Source organism: Mytilus californianus, unplaced genomic scaffold (genome assembly GCF_021869535.1).
Source record: "Mytilus californianus isolate M0D057914Y unplaced genomic scaffold, xbMytCali1.0.p SCAF_6, whole genome shotgun sequence".
Taxonomy (NCBI): domain Eukaryota; kingdom Metazoa; phylum Mollusca; class Bivalvia; order Mytilida; family Mytilidae; genus Mytilus; species Mytilus californianus.
Window position 1 is genome coordinate 85,514,723 of NW_026262712.1, and position 21,647 is coordinate 85,536,369.

Sequence of the window (21,647 nt, forward strand, 5' to 3'; positions counted from 1 at the left end):
AATGAAAAGTCATCCACGTGTAGCATTTTATAGCGCATGGAAAGCCATGTACTAGGAAAAATAGAGGAGAAAATACTGAGATTCCATTGGACGAGAATGGGTGAGTATGTTCTGAATTAAAACCATTAGTGAACAGAAATCAGTAAAAAAACGAATTCAAACTTAATGAAATTAGGCACACAAAAAGGAAACAATTGAATATTATATGGTGAGTCCATTTCAGCGATAGATTTAGGAAGCGTGCTTCCAGAAAAAGAATCCACAGTAAATGAATAGGCTGACGTCACGGCAATGGTTTCAAGTGTTGGAGTTAAACAAATGTCTTGCCTACAATGTATCTAAATTAGCCCATACTTACAACTTTTCGTTTAATCAAATTGCTGAAATTTGCCCTCTAAGTTTCATAGTATACTTTTTCCGTGTACTAAGTAATTATGCATGAATGACCACAAGGGTCAGACATCATTGTGTCGTAATTAAGATATCAAAAACAAAATTGCCACTGGCTATTTTTGAATAAAACGCTGTGTCGCAAATTTAAACAAAATGTTTGCATTTAGTTTTCACATTGATTTTTATATATCCTGCTATTAAAATCTTTGGTTTTGACAATTGCAAGTTTCTATCATTATTAAAGCTTTTGTTTATTGTGCAATTGGAGAATATTTTCAAAACATGTAAAGCTCCCACTGCAATTTAATTATGTATGCCTGTTTTTTTGTCAATTTATCTTGTCATCTTACCATGTAATGAAGTATATGTAGTAGGACACCGCTTTATATCAATACACATACTTACATTAGTAGCTACCATCTTTTCAATCTGCTTTTTCCCCAATTCAGGTTTGCTGCATTTATAAACTCATGATCTGGTAAATCACTGTCACAAGATAAACAAATGCGATAGCTTTGATACTGGTGTATTAAATTACAACACATAGCCCCTCGCTCTAAATTTCATAGAAAGTTCGACTTTCTCTTCGAGTTCGAGTCAAAGGTAAAGTCGAAGTTCGAGGGAAAATTAGAGTTATTGTTCGAGTTGTGTTTCGAGTTACACTTCGAATCATGTTCCACCGTCATTACATAAGAATTACATATATATTTCGAAGTTCGGTCTTAAATTTCGTAATTAAATGTTTAGTGACCTTTCATATAAATAAAAGATATCAAATCGTACAGGATTGTTGATATTTTAGGGCAGAATTGATTGTGGAAACAGTATCATGGTATCTACGTAGTTCAAATGCTAACTTATTGACAACTTTAAAAGACAGTGAACAATGGCCACGAATTTAGGCTACAGTAGTTTACCGATGTTCAAATCTCATAAATTGATTAGGAAGATACAAATCAGAGAAACAAAATATAAGGGAATAGAATAAACTCCAAAAAGGAGCGGTATGGGTGCGCTGACAGGGAAAGCATATCTTGCTATGCACGCATCACTCGTAATACAGATCAACGCAGATTTGTCTTAACTAATTGAAAAACTGACATAATTTTTTACAAAATGAAAAATTTTGAACAAATATAGAATTTGTTTGCACAATAGAAACTTGTATTGAAGAGGGACACCATTGTAGTTGAAGCTACATATACATTAAACAACGAATTTATTCGAATAACTTTTGAGAAATAAACGCCCTACTCCATGTCCACACTAGATTGCCAATTTGGGCAGGCGAAAATGCAGAATTCATACGGACTAGTGTATGTAAAATAATAATTTTCGGTCCTATTTTTATTTTTGAGGCTTCAGAATATGCATATCAATATTACCAATCAGCAATGTCAAGATTAATGTTAATACCGATCCATTAATATTTTTCATATTAGTTGAAAGGGGGTCAATAAAAAACTATGTGAATTAAGTGATTTTCTTACATTGAACTTTGATGTGGTCTCTAATAAATCATACCAGCGTTTCAGACTTTATATATTAAACAGAAAAATTAAAAAAATCAATAAGTGATGTTCATTTTGAGCTAAACTCGGTGTGTTGTTAGTGTACTTAACAGTAAAACTAAACTCTATTACCTTCCCATTGATAAACACCAATGTTTACATGTAGTTTAAATCAGGTTCTGACCAGATGCAGTCGATACTCAATGATGTAGACCGTGTGTGGGTTAAGTGTAAAAAAAAAACTAGATATTAAGTACGTGGATTTGTTTATGATATATTTAAGGAAGTTATATATATTGAAAAACAAATGATTATAATGATATTATGAATTAAGTTGTTTACTTATTTATATGAAAAAACTCAAAAATTGCTCAGTAAAAACATGATTAAATCTAAATAGCCTTAGAAGATAGAAGACTATTTGATTTTCAGTGGAGGGTTTTTTTTTTGCTGATGGAATATTCATTTTTCACCTGTTGATAGTACGGTTTATTTATTTAGCGCGAATTTTTTTTTCACCTTTTGTACAAAACTATTTTTTGCATAGTCCTGCATTTTGTAGGACAAAGTATTCAATTCCATTGTGTCTTGGACAAGGTAATTTTTTACAGTTAGTACCAATCCAGAATACTCATTTCCAAAATCACCCCAAGGGTGACCGGGAAATAGAAATATGGCCACTAAGGTCTTCATCCGATAGACAGTAAAACTCTTGCTTGGGACCTTCGTTTAGCTGTGATGGGTGTACAAGTATGTCCTTGTACCTTGTATGGTCAGAAAGGGGACGTTAAATCCGATGCCTCGTGTAGAAAGAGTGCACGTTAAGACAACAACTTAAAACATAAATGATTAAACATAACAGATACCCTCTTTGAAAATATCACTAATGAACTATACAATAGGGTTAAATGACATGTATTTTAATTTTCGAACCTTAAAAACAACATTACTGTAAAAATATATGAAATCCTGTTTGTAATAAGATCTTTACGGTTTCAACGAACTTAAAAAACAATGTTTTGTGTTCAGAAAAAAAAAACATTTTGGAATTCAAGAACTATTGATTATTTGAATAAACATAATAAACAAATAATGAAAACAAGAGTTATGTTTTGTGTTCAGAAAAAAAAAACATTTTGGGATTTAAGAACTATTGATTATTTGAATAAACATAATAAACAAATAATGAAAACAAGAGTTAATATCATTTTTGTTCTCTCCTGTTTTTTTCAAAAAAAAAGATTTGAAGTTTTTTTTTATGTCAGAACAAAGAATAAAAATAAACATCATTTAGTACTATGGTTGATCTATTATAAGCATGCAAAAATAGGTATGTCTATTAATGTCTATACACATTCGCCACTAATCTGCAAGATTTTTGAAATACGTTTTCATCTTTTTAAAATAACTTCTTTTTTTAAGATTAAGATGTGCAATAAATCACACGCCACGTTAACTGCATAACCGGATTTTAAAAATTGTACTTAAAGTATATCTTTATTTTATTACATATAACACTATCGCCGATAAACCATTATGAAGATAAATAAGCATGTTTAAATGGTTCTGATTTTATACTCGACAATTATAATCCATATACATTTTATTTCTAACATGCTGATATAGACAAAACGTGAAACTCTAGATATGTACTGTACATATATGACTGTATAAAAGATAGCTGAAGATCCTTAAATATTCCCTGTTGTTCAAAATTGACAAAATATGATAAATTAAAAAAACACTTTATTGATAACAGTCACACGAAAGATAAAACGCATACAGAAATATTCAGAGTACATTAAAACAAAACAACTACACAACTTTAGCATTAATCAGAAACTAACAAGATAAATGAAATTCAAATTTAAAATCACACATATTGAGGCTTTCACACAACCTGGGAGTATATCCACTCGAAAAATACATACATATGATATTACGCAAACTCTAGGGGTGGGTCGGAAATGAAATGACCTTGTCCGTTCGGTCTATCCTTCCGTAACTCATTATATATTATACTCATCTTTTTGAATAAAGGGATTATTTATATTATTTGATCTGAATTTTAAGATAAGTAGTTAAAAGAACGATCTACCACAATATGAACCTGTATGACTACAAGTCTAAGTTTTGATAACTGTATAATATCAAATGTTTAGTCATGAGGAAAGCTAGATATATATAATACATATGTATTATAATTTGTCCCTGATTAAATAATTGTCATTAGAATATAGCAAAGTGCTCTCGACCAATGAAAGTGTAGAATTTGGTGTTCCTTAATTGTGAATAAAATTGAGAATGGAAATGGGGAATGTGTCAAAGAGACAACAACTCGACCATAGAGCAGACAACAGCCGAAGGCCACCAATGGGTCTTCAATGCAGCGAGAAACGCCCGCACCCGGAGGCGTCCTTCAGTTGGCGGCCCCTAAACAAATATGTATACTAGTTCTAGTTCAGTGATAATGGACGTCATACTAAACTCCAAATTATACACAAGAAACTAAAATTAAAAATGATACAAGACTAACAAAGGCCAGAGGCTCCTGACTTGTGACAGGCGCAAAAATGCGGCATGGTTAAACATGTTTTTTGAGATCTCAACCCTCCCCCTATACCTCTAGCCAATGTAGAAAAAACAAACGTACAAAAGTAAGCGCAGTAAAACTCGGTTTAAGAGAAGTCCGAGTCCGATGTCAGAATAGGAATTAAAAGAAAATAAACAAAATGACAATAATACATAAATGAACAAAGGACTACTAGCAGTTACTGACATGCCAGCTCCAGACCTCAATTAAACTGATTGAAAGATTATGTCTTCATCATATGAAAATCAAGTACAATCCCTCCCGTTAGGGGTTTAGTATCATACCATCATAAAATATATGAGAAGAACATAACCCGTATCATGCCAACAACTGGTTTTAGAATAAATGTGTTTAATTCCGATGCAAAGACCCTATAAGTATGAAGAATGAATGTAAATTATGTTCTTAGTAAGGAATTACCTTTTGTTAACGCCTATTTAAAGTTCAAAACAAAGAAGTTCTATATATGAGTTACAACTGCCCGAAGCGCATTTAATAGGATTATAGATTGAAAGTTGAATTTTGAAACAAACAAACATGATCAAAATAAGTTTGAGGTTTACTTAATGTGCAGTACAATTGATACCGTTTATGTTATTATGTGAACATTTAGAACTTTCAAATTACAAAAAAATAAGCAATATCAAAGCAATGCTAAAAAGATGAAAAAGAAAAAAAAACAACTTTTAAAATTCAGTTAGTAAGAATAGTCATTTCCAGTATACCGGTACATACAGGAAATTGAATTTACTTTTGAATAATTATAAAATGCATTTTCATTCCACATTTGAATTTTAGTTGATTAAGCAGTATTTGATGTAAAGAGCTGGAATAAAATTGGCTGTGGAATACAATTTAGTTGTAACACTGATTTTGAATTCATTAAATTAAACTGTAAATAAAAAAAAAAAAAAAAAAAAAAAAATGATTTCTCACTAAAATATTACATAATTTACATTCATACTCACAATTATGAAACTTATACAATTTCCACAATTTCATTGTAACGTTGTGACATCTAACGTCTAAAACACAATTTATTAAAATTTTCCAAATCAAAAGTAAGTGCTCACATCACTAAGACCAATACATAAATGAAATGCCTAAAAGGGAAGTCATCCATTAATTATAAACATTGCACTGACAATGAAACAAATTCTTGAATAAAACCAATCAAGAGGTTATTTGAGCCTTGAGCACTTTACAATATTCTAAGTTTGTAAGAGGATGATAATCCCTTTCATCATGATAAGTACTCGCTAACGCTCGTACTTAATCATGAAGAAAGGGATTATCATTCTCTTACATATACTGAGGCGTGGGTCAATTACAAAAAGATTTTATGTTAATCAGTTTAATGATCTTTCTCTTGATTAATGTGACAGTTTATACGGTACATGGGTTGCACAGTACAGTTGCAATAACACGTAGAAGTTTATCAAAATACTGTAAGACCATAAAACAATGTTTAATCTAATTAAGAACAGCTGTTTATAGCACGATCTTGTGAAAACTTTATGTATTAGTCAGTTGTCATATAGACGAGAATGAAGTAACAGTTGTAATATAGATGAGAATAAAGTAACAAGTTAAACTGGAAATTATATTGTGAACCTATATATTTATATCATACATGTACTGCTATAAGAATATCTATACGAATAAACATGTGAACATTAAACGGACTTCGTTACTAGTATAGACAGTAATGAGCTTATGGTGAAATATGCAATAGCTAGTTCCCTATGTTAACGGGCAACAAGATGGATTACGATCCCGGATACGTACATCCGAAATAATGACATAGTTCCAAAACACACAGAAGAAAGCCCCGTTACATTTGGTGGAGGTACCCGAATTAACAATGTTGGCCGGATTTATAATGTACGTGAAATTGGGGCGAATGTGCCAAGTCAAGGCGTGTGCGGAAAGAAAAAACAATTTGTACATGTATTCAAGAGGTGAAACTAGCGGAGCAGTTTTGGTCAGATTAGGCGAGAGATTGGATTAGGTGACTTTGTATATACCATAATGTTAGTGACGTTGATGTAAATATGTGTATACTTTTGTGCCAGTCAATTTGTTTCTTTGTTTTTTGGAAACGCATTATATTCAAACTTTGAAGAACTTTGGAGAAGACGCTCGTGAGAATTTTCGATGACTAGAAACCTGAGATGACTCTGAGATGTTACAAAAGACTAGCAGTAAACGTGTATATCGAAACTTTTGTGTTGGTGACAATGTATATATGTAAATACCAGTATGGACTGGCGAACCTGTCGATCCGAAACCAGCAAACTATCAACAGGAACCGTCAGAAATGAAAGAAAATTACACTCCTGTTGAAAGATTCGAAGAAGTGGTTCCACACGTTCAAACCGATGAAGTCATGTGGACAATATTTTCATTTTTGTAAATAACTTTAAGTTTTCATAAAATATTTTTATTCATTTAGAATGTTTTATGCCTATGTTTAGTTTTTTATTGTATATTATTTGTTTTTGCATTCTATTTTGTTTGAATTTTGTGTATTACACATGTTTGATTAAGCTAGTTTTAATCTCTTTTCATTACGAGAGTGGGCGTGTTGTGTGTAGTAACAGTTAACCGAGAAGGGTTGCTTATACTAGTTTGATGTACATGGGAGTGCCCATGAAGTTGATGTAATAGTTATACACCGAGGGATAGGTGTGTCTGGATAAGAAACCCCGTCGGCCGGAGGCCGGAGCGGTTTCTTATCCAGACACGCCGTATCCCGAGGTGTATAACTAACTTACTACCCATTCTAAACCCTATATTTGTTAACATTGATTATTAAACGAAAAAAAAAACAAAACGATAGCATATTTATTGACAATATCAAACCATGATTTATAAGAATATTTTTTTATTACATGAAACCCCACTAGTAACCTTTCTTTGGTTATCTTCGTGCAAACTTTGACAAGTGAGTATATTTTACAAATTTCAAAGTTGTTTTGTATATTCCCGTTAAATCCATGTGCTAATATGGATCAGCAGGTCAAGGTTGAGTGTTACGTGTATTCTTATTACAAATAAAAAATACATCATGCTCCTCGTATACAGTTGTCAATATGGACGGGTATAAGACGGACGACATTTTGTGGCAAGCGTTGGATTTGGTAGAAGAGACTAAAGATAAAGGCAATATTATAACCCAAAGTACTTACCTGTATCAGTTTAATAAAGGTAATCATAGCTGTATTTTATATCTTACGATTTTATCAAAAACAACCCCCCCCCCCCCCCTCTTCTCTAGAATAAACAAACATTCATATTCGAACATACTAAGGAATATGTGTGTCTGCATTAGAAACCCGACTACCAGACACGCCCAACATACAATATTTAATATTGAGGGGGGTACGGGAGTTAGAATCCCCATTTTTGTTTTAAAAGATTAATGCTTTAAAATAGAGACATATGGCTGGGATAAAAAAAAATTACCTTCAAGCAAAATTATGAGTATTTAAAGGATTATTTTTGTATTCCGTATAGATGCTTATTGGAATTTCCTAAAATGTGTTTTTTTTTAATATCATGAAACAATTTGTAGTGAACACTATTAGTAATTTCTTATGTTCATGCTATTTAAAAAATAATCAATTTCTATTGTTACGAATAACAATGGACTTTGTTTGCGGGATGTAGAAGCAGGGGTTTCCAGAAACCCCGCTCGTCACACCCTGTGGTCAAAATCCATTGTTATTCGTAACAATAGATCTATTTAATTTACACTTGTTTCAGAAATAGAAACTATGAAGTATAACAATAGAACTGGGGTGTAATGACAGTGATGGTCATTCTATGGTGATACGGTCACATAGAGGTGAAAATTGCAGCTAATTAGTGCTGATTTTCTTAATTGGATTGCCCAGTGATAATGATTAGTTGATTATAATTGACGCTTTTAATTATTTGATCATTTCGTTTACGCTTGGATTAACGGTCAAAATTCCGGAAAGACCTTACCATAATGTATTTGAATAGATTAATGATTGTCAAACTTATGTGTAATATATTTTTTTGATTTTTGTTTAGTGCCTCTTTTGTAGTTATAAATATCAAGAGTTTGAAGTTGAAAGGATAATTGTTAATTATGATTTAAAGAGTAATCTTTTTGCAAGTTTTCCAAAACTATTCACGACGTAAATTGATAAATTACATGGTATAGCAATTATCATTATTTTTTTTATTATTAGTTTAGATTTTTTTTTTTTAGTTTTAGTAAAAGAAAAAAGTTTATTTTTTAATGTTCACATCGCCTCCCCTTATTATTTGACATGGCGATCAATAATATGATCAAAATAAGTTTGAGGTTTACTTAATGTGCAGTACAATTGATACCGTTTATGTTATTATGTGAACATTTAGAACTTTCAAATAACAAAAAAATAAGCAATATCAAAGCAATGCTAAAAAGATGAAAAAGAAAAAAAACAACTTTTAAAATTCAGTTAGTAAGAATAGTCATTTCCAGTATACCGGTACATACAGGAAATTGAATTTACTTTTGAATAATTATAAAATGCATTTTCATTCCACATTTGAATTTTAGTTGATTAAGCAGTATTTGATGTAAAGAGCTGGAATAAAATTGGCTGTGGAATACAGTTTAGTTGTAACACTGATTTTGAATTCATTAAATTAAACTGTAAATAAAAAAAAAAAAAAAAAAAAATGATTTCTCACTAAAATATTACATAATTTACATTCATACTCACAATTATGAAAATTATACAATTTCCACAATTTCATTGTAACGTTGTGACATCTAACGTCTAAAACACAATTTATTAAAATTTCCCAAATCAAAAGTAAGTGGTCACATCACTAAGACCAATACATAAATGAAATGCCTAAAAGGGAAGTCATCCATTAATTATAAAAATTGCACTGACAATGAAACAAATTCTTGAATAAAACCAATCAAGAGGTTATTTGAGCCTTGAGCACTTTACAATATTCTAAGTTTGTAAGAGGATGATAATCCCTTTCATCATGATAAGTACTCGCTAACGCTCGTACTTAATCATGAAGAAAGGGATTATCATTCTCTTACATATACTGAGGCGTGGGTCAATTACATAAAGATTTTATGTTAATCAGTTTAATGATCTTTCTCTTGATTAATGTGACAGTTTATACGGTACATGGGTTGCACAGTACAGTTGCAATAACACGTAGAAGTTTATCAAAATACTGTAAGACCATAAAACAATGTTTAATCTAATTAAGAACAGCTGTTTATAGCACGATCTTGTGAAAACTTTATGTATTAGTCAGTTGTCATATAGACGAGAATGAAGTAACAGTTGTAATATAGATGAGAATAAAGTAACAAGTTAAATTGGAAATTATATTGTGAACCTATATATTTATATCATACATGTACTGCTATAAGAATATCTATACGAATAAACATGTGAACATTAAACGGACTTCGTTACTAGTATAGACAGTAATGAGCTTATGGTGAAATATGCAATAGCTAGTTCCCTATGTTAACGGGCAACAAGATGGATTACGATCCCGGATACGTACATCCGAAATAATGACATAGTTCCAAAACACACAGAAGAAAGCCCCGTTACATTTGGTGGAGGTACCCGAATTAACAATGTTGGCCGGATTTATAATGTACGTGAAATTGGGGCGAATGTGCCAAGTCAAGGCGTGTGCGGAAAGAAAAAACAATTTGTACATGTATTCAAGAGGTGAAACTAGCGGAGCAGTTTTGGTCAGATTAGGCGAGAGATTGGATTAGGATGACTTTGTATATACCATAATGTTAGTGACGTTGATGTAAATATGTGTATACTTTTGTGCCAGTCAATTTGTTTCTTTGTTTTTTGGAAACGCATTATATTCAAACTTTGAAGAACTTTGGAGAAGACGCTCGTGAGAATTTTCGATGACTAGAAACCTGAGATGACTCTGAGATGTTACAAAAGACTAGCAGTAAACGTGTATATCGAAGCTTTTGTGTTGGTGACAATGTATATATGTAAATACCAGTATGGACTGGCGAACCTGTCGATCCGAAACCAGCAAACTATCAACAGGAACCGTCAGAAATGAAAGAAAATTACACTCCTGTTGAAAGATTCGAAGAAGTGGTTCCACACGTTCAAACCGATGAAGTCATGTGGACAATATTTTCATTTTTGTAAATAACTTTAAGTTTTCATAAAATATTTTTATTCATTTAGAATGTTTTATGTCTATGTTTAGTTTTTTATTGTATATTATTTGTTTTTGCATTCTATTTTGTTTGAATTTTGTGTATTACACATGTTTGATTAAGCTAGTTTTAATCTCTTTTCATTACGAGAGTGGGCGTGTTGTGTGTAGTAACAGTTAACCGAGAAGGGTTGCTTATACTAGTTTGATGTACATGGGAGTGCCCATGAAGTTGATGTAATAGTTATACACCGAGGGATAGGTGTGTCTGGATAAGAAACCCCGTCGGCCGGAGGCCGGAGCGGTTTCTTATCCAGACACGCCGTATCCCGAGGTGTATAACTAACTTACACCCCATTCTAAACCCTATATTTGTTAACATTGATTATTAAACGAAAAAAAAAAAAAAAAACGATAGCATATTTATTGACAATATCAAACCATGATTTATAAGAATATTTTTTTATTACATGAAACCCCACTAGTAACCTTTCTTTGGTTATCTTCGTGCAAACTTTGACAAGTGAGTATATTTTACAAATTTCAAAGTTGTTTTGTATATTCCCGTTAAATCCATGTGCTAATATGGATCAGCAGGTCAAGGTTGAGTGTTACGTGTATTCTTATTACAAATAAAAAATACATCATGCTCCTGGTATACAGTTGTCAATATGGACGGGTATAAGACGGACGACATTTTGTGGCAAGCGTTGGATTTGGTAGAAGAGACTAAAGATAAAGGCAATATTATAACCCAAAGTACTTACCTGTATCAGTTTAATAAAGGTAATCATAGCTGTATTTTATATCTTACGATTTTATCAAAAACAACCCATTCATATTCGAACATACTAAGGAATATGTGTGTCTGCATTAGAAACCCGACTACCAGACACGCCCAACATACAATATTTAATATTGAGGGGGGTACGGGAGTTAGAATCCCCATTTTTGTTTTAAAAGATTAATGCTTTAGAATAGAGACATATGGCTGGGATAAAAAAAAATTACCTTCAAGCAAAATTATGAGTATTTAAAGGATTATTTTTGTATTCCGTATAGATGCTTATTGGAATTTCCTAAAATGTGTTTTTTTTAATATCATGAAACAATTTGTAGTGAACACTATTAGTAATTTCTTATGTTCATGCTATTTAAAAAGTAATCAATTTCTATTGTTACGAATAACAATGGACTTTGTTTGCGGGATGTAGAAGCAGAGGTTTCCAGAAACCCCGCTCGTCACACCCTGTGGTCAAAATCCATTGTTATTCGTAACAATAGATCTATTTAATTTACACTTGTTTCAGAAATAGAAACTATGAAGTATAACAATAGAACTGGGGTGTAATGACAGTGATGGTCATTCTATGGTGATACGGTCACATAGAGGTGAAAATTGCAGCTAATTAGTGCTGATTTTCTTAATTGGATTGCCCAGTGATAATGATTAGTTGATTATAATTGACGCTTTTAACTATTTGATCATTTCGTTTACGCTTGGATTAACGGTCAAAATTCCGGAAAGACCTTACTATAATGTATTTGAATAGATTAATGATTGTCAAACTTATGTGTAATATATTTTTATGATTTTTGTTTAGTGCCTCTTTTGTAGTTATAAATATCAAGAGTTTGAAGTTGAAAGGATAATTGTTAATTATGATTTAAAGAGTAATCTTTTTGCAAGTTTTCCAAAACTATTCACGACGTAAATTGATAAATTACATGGTAAAGCAATTATCATTATTTTTTTTATTATTAGTTTAGATTTTTTTTTTTTAGTTTTAGTAAAAGAAAAAAGTTTATTTTTTAATGTTCGCCTCCCCTTATTATTTTACAAATAACTTTTGATCTGATTTTTTAATTCGAGTGATGTGGCGTGGTCAATTACATCAAAGATTTAAAGTTAGTCAGTTTAATGATCTTTCTCTTGATTAATGTGACAGTTTATCGGTTTAGCGCTATAAAACCAGGTTCAATCCACCATTTTCTACATTTGAAAATGCCTGTACCAAGTCAGGAATATGACAGTTGTTGTCCATTCGTTTGATGTGTTTTGTCATTTGATTTTGCCATGTGATTAGGGACTTTCCGATTGAATTTTCCTCGGAGTTCAGTATTTTTGTGATTTTACTTTTTTTATACGGTACATGGGTTGCACAGTACAGTTGCAATAACATGTAAAAGTTTATCAAAATACTGTAAGATCATTAAAACAATGTTTAATCTAATTTAAGAACAGCTGTTTATAGCACGATCTTGTGAGAAACTTTATGTATTAGTCAGTTGTCATATAGACGAGAATAAAGTAACAGTTGTAATATAGATGAGAATGAAGTAACAAGTTAAATTGGAAATTATATTGTGAACCTATATATTTATATCATACATGTACTGCTATAAGAATATCTATACGAATAAAAATCATTAAACGGAATTCGTTACTAGTATATAAACAGTAATGAGCTTATGGTGAAATATGCAATAGCTAGTTCCCTATGTTAACGGGCAACAAGATGGATTACGATCCCGTTTACATAGTTCCGAGATACTGTATAGTCCCAAAACATACACAGAATAAAGTCCCGTTATAATACTTAAACCGTTTCGTGACGTCAGTCTATTCATTTACCGTGGATTCTTTTTAATCTGTCGCTTAAATGGATTTACCAAATTTATATTCAATTGTTTCCTTTGTGTGCTTAATTTCATTAAGTTTGAAATGGCCAGTTTACTGATTTCTGTTCACTAATGGAATTAATTTAAAGACTTACCTTTAATTTTTGTAATTTTTATAAGCCTTTACTGGGAATCGAACCGCTTCTTGAAATCTGTTGTGTGTAACTGACATCCACATATCGACGAAACCTCTCGGCTACCAATGGGTTGCGATTTAAATGTCTAGTTTATATATACTAGTACATAAATGAGCAATGCCCTATGTTACAAGTCAGTACAACGGACACACAGGGCTTGTACCTTTATGTATGTATAATAGATAATCAGATTGTATAAGTTGGTAGCCGCGAGGTTAACATAGTTAATATCAATGAGTTAAAGAGTAAAGTTAAAGGTAGAGACTTGTCGGTTAAGGTTCGAATCCCTGTATTCTCTTTGTTGTGCCTATTCTTTAATTTTTCGGTTTTTCTTATTTTGCATGTGACTGTGGATATGTTTGTAATATAGCGGGTTTTCCCATTTATTTTTGGATTATTATTGGCTATTTCACGTAACTGCAAAGAAAATAATTACATTCAATTTGTCAATTTTTGTTTTATAAATTTAGTATGCTTTCATCTGTTTTACTACATATCTTTACAAATGTTCATTCGGATATTCAGATGCCTGATATTTTAAAGACAGACGTGTTATGTTATATTTGTATTTCTCAAACCAATTAAGTGTGAACTTAGATTTATTAATGCATCGTAACGGTTGAACATGATAACATGATTATTCAAACTCACTTACAATACCTCTAATTAAGAAAAGGCTTTAATTTGAAAAGACATCAATACGATAGATTAAGTTAGAGATACAATGAATAAGCCTTGATTCACGAAAAACAAACCATTCGCCATGCGGGCTCATGGTTTCTTTTTCAAGAATCAACGCTTATTCATTGTATCTATAAAACATAACATCGATTCAGTGTAAGTACCGATGAAAAAAAATATTCAAAGATCCAACTATGACGATTTCTTAATGGGGTTCATGAAAAATGTTATTTTAAAATTTGAAGCATGGATCGTATTAAATTTTCCCCCGTTTCTAATAAGATTTTTACATTTGAAGTCGAACTTCTAAGCCAACTTTTTTTTATATATATGAAAATACTAAAAAGTAATTTATGGCTTGCAAATCTTGATTATCTTTGGCAACATATCATCAAGGTAACGGTCATTATAGACTTAAACAGGTCTACAAATTCCAGTATTGTTGAAAAACAATATGCATACCTATTGCAGACGAAGATAATAACTAAAATTAATTCTTTTTATATCGTTCAATAAATACACCATAAACATTATATTATTATACATGATACCAATTAAAGTGCTTTCACTGGGTGACATTTTCTAGAATAGCCTTCCTTTTTAATGGTTTAGGTAATGAATACATAAAACATTTAAGATCAACAAAGCTAAGATGGACCTTAAAAGAATAGCTAACTTCTTTTACAGTTATATCGTCTGACGGAGTTGTAATCGGTGACGAGTCTCGTGCAGATTAAACGCCAGACGGCGTACCATATTATATTATTTCTCTTTGATTACTTTTTATATTTGAATGCAACTACATAATTTATAAAGTGGAAATTTACACAAATAATGTATCTTTCAATCTTGCAGCACCGAAAGCCAGCGACTCTTTTCACAAAAAATCTTACGATTAAAATTGATCGTAAGTTATACTGAAATGTGTATGACTTACGAGTATTTTTACTCTTATGATTTTTTGTGAAAAGAGCCGCAGGCTCCTATACAGACGGGACTATCGAAAACTGACAGTCCGCCAGCATCGACATTGATCCAGTGGTCATAATATAAGCTTTTGATTCTGAACCTTTATATAATAAACAGTTCAATATCTCTAAAAATGGTTCTGGTCCCTATCCCTAAATTCGTATCCTAATCGACCATTCTTTGAAAGCAGTCAAAAAAGAGGTAGGAGATACCAAAGGCAGCAAAGGAAACGGCAAAAACAAATATCTTAAGTCGAAAAAAAAGCAGACAACACCATGCCCAAATAGGAAACGACGAAAAGACAAACAGAGTCTACATAACACCACAAAGAAAACTAAAGACTGATCGAACAACACAAACCCCACCAGAAACCGGGCTCTTATCAGGTGTTCCGAAAAGGTAACCAGATCCCGCGCCAATGGTGGCATCCGTCGTGTGCGGAAACGATTGGGTATTTTCTTTCGAGACGGTATTTAAGTTTTACTCCAAAACTTTAGATTGTTCTTTACACTTGTAATGAAACTATCCATATGACTATTCCATTTTGAGTCACTACTGAATGAGTTGATACAATTAAAGAACTTATGGGGAAATTTGAACCATTTAAGGAAAAGTTGAAATCTGGCATCTCAATATTCAAGAAAATCATTACTTCAGTTTTAGCAGGATTAATCGCAGTTTAATTATAATGTAGACTTCTGATTTCGTTATCATCATAAGATACGAGCACGCGAGATAGTATATATATGAATTTTAAGTAGATTGGATTAATCGTGGTCGATATTAACAGATCTTTAAAATAAGCACATGTGGTATGATTGCCAATTAGACAACTTTCCAGAGTCCAAATAAACTGTTAATACAGAGATATGTCTCGCCTTTTTGTAATTTTTATAATGCAAATGTTGAAATTAAAATAGCAATACTTTAACATGTAAGTTATGCAAATATTCAAAGTCAATGAACCATGACTGAAGGTACATGGCTAAACAATATCCATGGAAATGAGATGTACCAATGCTAATGCAACTGCCTACCAAATACCATTGACTTATCATAAGTTATTCCCTTTAAACAAACCAAATAACAAACATTAACTTGTATACTATGTAAAAGTTTCAAAGTTAATGAAACATGAGGGGGTGGGGTTATATAATATCGATGGAAACGAGACTTGCAAATGCCAATAAATTTGCATACCAAATATCATTGACTTAACATTATCAGTTCTTAAACTGATCTAATCACAAACTAATACATGTAAACTAAGCAAAAGTTTCAAAGTCAATAGACCATGACTAAGGGGGCGGGGCCAAATATTTTCTATGGAAATGAGATATGCTAATGCTTATACAACTGAATACCAATTGACATTGGCCTACCACTAATGGTTCCCCTTGAACTGACCTTATCATGAACTAATACATGTTAACTAAGCAAAATTTTCAAAGTCAATAGACCACGACTAAGGGGGCTGAGCCAAATAATCTCCATAGAAATGAGATATGCCAATGCTTATACAACTGCATACCAAATATCATTGACCTACCACTAATGGTTCCCCATAAACTGACCTAATCACAAACTAATACATGTAAAATAAGCAAAAGTTTCAAAGTCAATAGACCATGACTGATGAGGCAGGGCCAAATAATCTCCATGGAAATGAGATATGCCAATGCTAATACAACTGTATACCAAATAGCATTGACCTACCACTAATGGTTCCCCATAAACTGACCTAATCACAAACTAAGACATGTAAAATAAGCAAAAGTTTCAAAGTCAATAGACCATGACTGATGGGGCAGGGCCAAATAATCTCCATGGAAATGAGATGTGCCAATGCTAATACAACTGTATACCAAATATGATCGACCTACAACTTGTGGTTCACCACAAACTAGACCTAATCACAAACTAATACATTGTTGACGCCGCCGCCGTCGCTGCCGTCGTCGCCAACGCCGGAAACTTATTACCTATGTCTCACTACTTGACTCCGCCAAGCGAGACAAAAACTGGAGTTACATTTGCCTTTTTCCAATCTGCAGGAAATATAGCTTTAGATAAAGATAAATTAAATAGTTTACAGAGTGGGAATTTTATCTGTGATGCAGCCTCTTTTGATAATATTGGGTTTATCAAGTCTGGACCCGAGGCCTTATTATGATTTTCAATCTTTAAAACACCCTCGACCTCACTATCTCTAATTGTTATTCACTAAGTCGGCAGTCTGAGTTATTTTTGTATGCCTTTATAAAAAAATAAAATTAGCAGACTGTTCTCTCTTTCAGTTATATGTTTATGCCTTTGAAACAAATATATCTCGGGGTGAGTGTTTCAATTTAGCAATATCGGGGCATATATCTTCAGGTTATACAAGCTACCAATTCCATACATTTTGATAACCAAAAAATTGTTGTCATTACCCATTGAAATAAATATATATACATTCTTAATTGAATGGCATTCAAAGTCTTCCCTCTTTTAAAACCACCTCTCGTAGTAGCGTGCAAGCATCGGGCGCGGGTCAAACTAAAGACTTAACATTTGTATGTGTTGCTTCTCCGCTAAGCATGCTGCATTTAGGAGAAGGGGCAAAGACTGGTTAGCCTGGTTGTGAACTAACATGTTAAAACTCCGGCTACGTGTGTCGGTCTAATACAAAGATTTATATTCATATCACATCAATATTTTGTCGCCCTGAATATGCATTTCACTGGACGTGAAACAACCGTCCATCATTTTCATTGTGAGTGAATAAGGTCTTTATCAAAAATAGTATCCATTGTTTTCTCGTACAGTAATTCAACAAGCGGATCATCATCTTATTTAAATCTATTCGCAGACATCTAAAACGAACAAAGCTTTTTTACCCTGTTTGGCAATATTCTTCTCTAATGACGTGACTTAATTAAGCATCCCGTGCCATCAACAATTATAGTTAATAATAAGGTTTTATTATCACCATTATGTATGTATGTAACGAAATATATGATGATTGTAAAATGATCCCTTTGTAAGAGTTTTCAATCATGCACATTGGTTTCGAAATTATTGTAACTGTTTAATATTCGACTCTAAAAATTAGAATTCTGAAATGGAGTTTCATGAACCGTTACATGATCCATACAATCAATTAGTATTACACTGCTTTTAAATGCCAAAATTTGATGAAAAATGATAAAAAGCTAAACTTCAAAATCAGTTGTGACCTTTCGTAATATACCTATTCATTTAATAAGAGACCGTGTTACAAAACGTTCCAACACCTACTATTATATAAATATATAATTCATAGATTATCAGTATTAAACCAATCAGCTTTGTGTTTCAATAATAAACGTATGAAAATTTATCTAAAATCAGACACGGTAGATAGTTTCAAAAAGTTATTGAGTGTATTACAATGAATTCAATTATACTGGTATTTTGTTTTTGATGATTACAAAAATAAGTGTTGAATTTTTCAACAGAAAAATTATCGCAAAAAAATAATGGCAACAAGGGATATTAAAAATATTAAAGATCATTTAATATGTGCAATATGTTTGGAATGTTTGACTGATCCGAGGAAATTACCATGCGATCACAGTTTCTGCTTATTATGTTTAAAAAAACATATATCCGAGGCTCGCAAAGGTAACAGAGGATTCTTTAGAAGTAAACCGTTTCAATCGTTTACATGTCCGAGTTGTAGAACTAATGTGAAAGTACAAAACTCAGCGCTTAACGACGACGACATAGCCAAGGGTTTTCCAGCAAATGCACTTCTTGCTGATATTGAAAAGAGAGTAAAATTACACGAATCTAGTGTCCCGTCATGCGAAAAGCATATTGAAATTCCAGCGGAATATTTTTGTGTTAAGGATAATGTTTTTCTGTGCACTGATTGTGCTGTCACAACTCACAGAGGCGGGAGTTGTAAAATTCTTAGTTTACATGATGCTAGTATAAAACTAAGACCAGAATACAATTCAATAAAACAACAATATGAAGACGAACTTAATGAAATGAGTCATATGATTACAAAAGAATATAAAGAGAAAGTCTCAAAACAAATAAAGTTAAACACCTTGAAAGACCTTGATAGCTTCGAAAAACAAATTGGTCTATTTTATCAAAAGGCCTTACAAAATATTGAAGACCTAAGGAATAAAATAGATGCATCATCTTGCACCTGTGTATCTACTTATGATAGTCAGATTCGAGAACTGATACGCGATACCGAAAAACGCAAGAAGAACCTTGATGAAATGGACACAGGAGGTGGATTTCTTTTACATTTACAAAAGTTTAAAAGGAACAATAAAACATTTATAACTGATGTTAAAAAAAAACTCGCATCATTTTCTGAAACAATTCTTGTGAGAAGTGAGAGGGTAAATACAATAACTAAATATACATATTCCGTTGTTGGATTACGCAAACATTGGACTGTTTTGTAGGTAAACCATAGTAGTGTAATCTAAATCCAAGGAAATCGAACAAACATATTTCTTCGAGTCATGAAAAATTGGAGATGGGAATTTATAATACTTTTTAAATTTGTAATATATTCTATATGAAATATATGAGAAAACTGTCATCCAACTTTAGAATTTGCAGAACTTTGTTAAGAAATTAAATAAAATCATTCTAAAAGTAAGTTTTCCTGTTGACGTGTATCTGTCATTTTTTTTTTATATCGTGAAACGGTTGATTTCGAAATTTTCCTTTTAGCATCGAAATAATTCTATCATACCATGCTCTATGCTCATGTTTACATGGGTTTGCATAATATTTGTCAACATTTTTCACCTCCGTTAAGCTGGATAAAGATATTGACAAATATGATGCCTACCCATGTTTGAAATAATTATTTTTTAATTATTAACTGTATTAGCTCAATAATGCAACTAGCAAATGACAAAGATGGATAGCTGATAGCTTGTAGTGTTAGATGTTAAACTGGAAATTTTTATTTTATTAAAAATGATAAATTACTGAGAAAGAAATTTATATTTTTGCTAGAATTTTATTTTTTTTCTGTTCCTAACGAATTTATTTATTTAAATGCTACATTCTTTTCGTCATCCTGATTTTGTCATAACTTTTCTTATTGGATTATTAGTTGAATTCTACTCACTTTCGTTTACCTGTTAAATTACATACCTTTTTACTTCACTCCAAGATTTGTTTTCACACGGTAAACACTTAGTTCTTATTATATATTATTTTTGAAATTTGAGTTGAAGCGTCGATCAACAATTTTTGATAGTTTTGAGAACATTTTTTAATTTATTTATTGTATTTGTTGAAGCGTCGATCAACACTATTACTATTAGAGAATATTTAGTTTCTGCATATATACATTCGAATTCGAGTTAGAGTACTTTGTTGAAGCGTCGATCAACAAAATATATTTTTTTTAAATTTAGATAGATATTACTTTGTCTAGCGATGTAACTGTGATAGTTTTATAATGTTACCTTACTTTAGTATACATTTTTGTGTGTGTTTTATCCTTCGTTTAATATGAACGGTAGACCTAAAAGATCGGTCCCGCGAGGGGATTATAAAAGTCTCAACTATTTTGGTAAAACGGATCCTGTTGTTCAGTTTTCATTTCAGCAAAACATGGACGAAGACTTACTAGACTTGTCACTGACTCCAGAGGAGCAAGAAGAATTTGGGGAAGAGTTTGTGTCAAGTGTTGTTGGTTCAGAGCAGTCTTCAGAAAATGAGGAAGAGGCCTCGGGTTCAAAAAACCTGGAAAACCGTAACAACTAAGAGGAGAAAGTAGATACATGTGAGGATGATGATTTGGAGCTGAGGGTACAACTCTTGGAGAAGAAGAGGGATGACCTAAAAAAGCAGCAATTGAAAGACTGGATAATTATAAGACAACTAGAGGAAGAAGTAGCCAAGATGTCGGGTAATTCCAAGTCCAAAGACACGAGCGTTGAAATGTCTAAAGGTGAAGGATATTTTTGTAAAACATAATGTATTGCTTGTGAATTTTAATTGGTCTAAAACTATACAATTTTGAGAAAGGAGTTTGCAAATTCCACTTGTAAGAAATACTTCTTCTCCTCTTTGTCCTTTTACGGCCTATGTTTCCATGTGCGATAAATTTATTGTTCCAGACTCAGCCTCAGCTTTTGTTTGTAAAAAGAATGGTGTTTTAAAACCAGTTACTTACAATATGTTCAATTCCTTTTTGAAAAAATGCATTACAAGTATTGGCTTGGATGCAGGTAAATTTTCAACTCATAGTTTTAGAAGGGGTGGTGCCACGTGGGCTTTCAAATGTGGTGTACCATCTGATTTAATTCAACTTCAAGGTGACTGGAAAAGTTCTGCATATAAACTTTATCTCCGTTATGGTTCGAATGAAAAGCTTATTGTGGCAAACAAAATGATGTCTTATTGTTAATTGTTTTCTAATACTTTATTCTCATCTTAGGAGGCAAAGCTTGGTGCAGAAGCACT

At 32.1% G+C, this 21,647-nt stretch overlaps 1 protein-coding gene across 1 annotated transcript; it reads left to right on the forward strand.

Moving 5' to 3' along the window:
- The first annotated feature begins 18,584 nt into the window (after positions 1-18,584).
- Positions 18,585-19,821, forward strand: LOC127706517 (E3 ubiquitin-protein ligase TRIM13-like). Its single transcript, XM_052211182.1, has one exon. It carries the CDS (start codon positions 18,671-18,673, stop codon positions 19,619-19,621), a length of 951 nt encoding a protein of 316 aa, XP_052067142.1. The 5' UTR covers positions 18,585-18,670; the 3' UTR covers positions 19,622-19,821.
- The last annotated feature ends 1,826 nt before the right edge of the window (positions 19,822-21,647 follow it).

Bases quoted from the DNA above. Each gene is read 5' to 3' on its own strand.
- LOC127706517 (XM_052211182.1), top strand. From the start codon at position 18,671: ATGGCAACAAGGGATATTAAAAATATTAAAGATCATTTAATATGTGCA.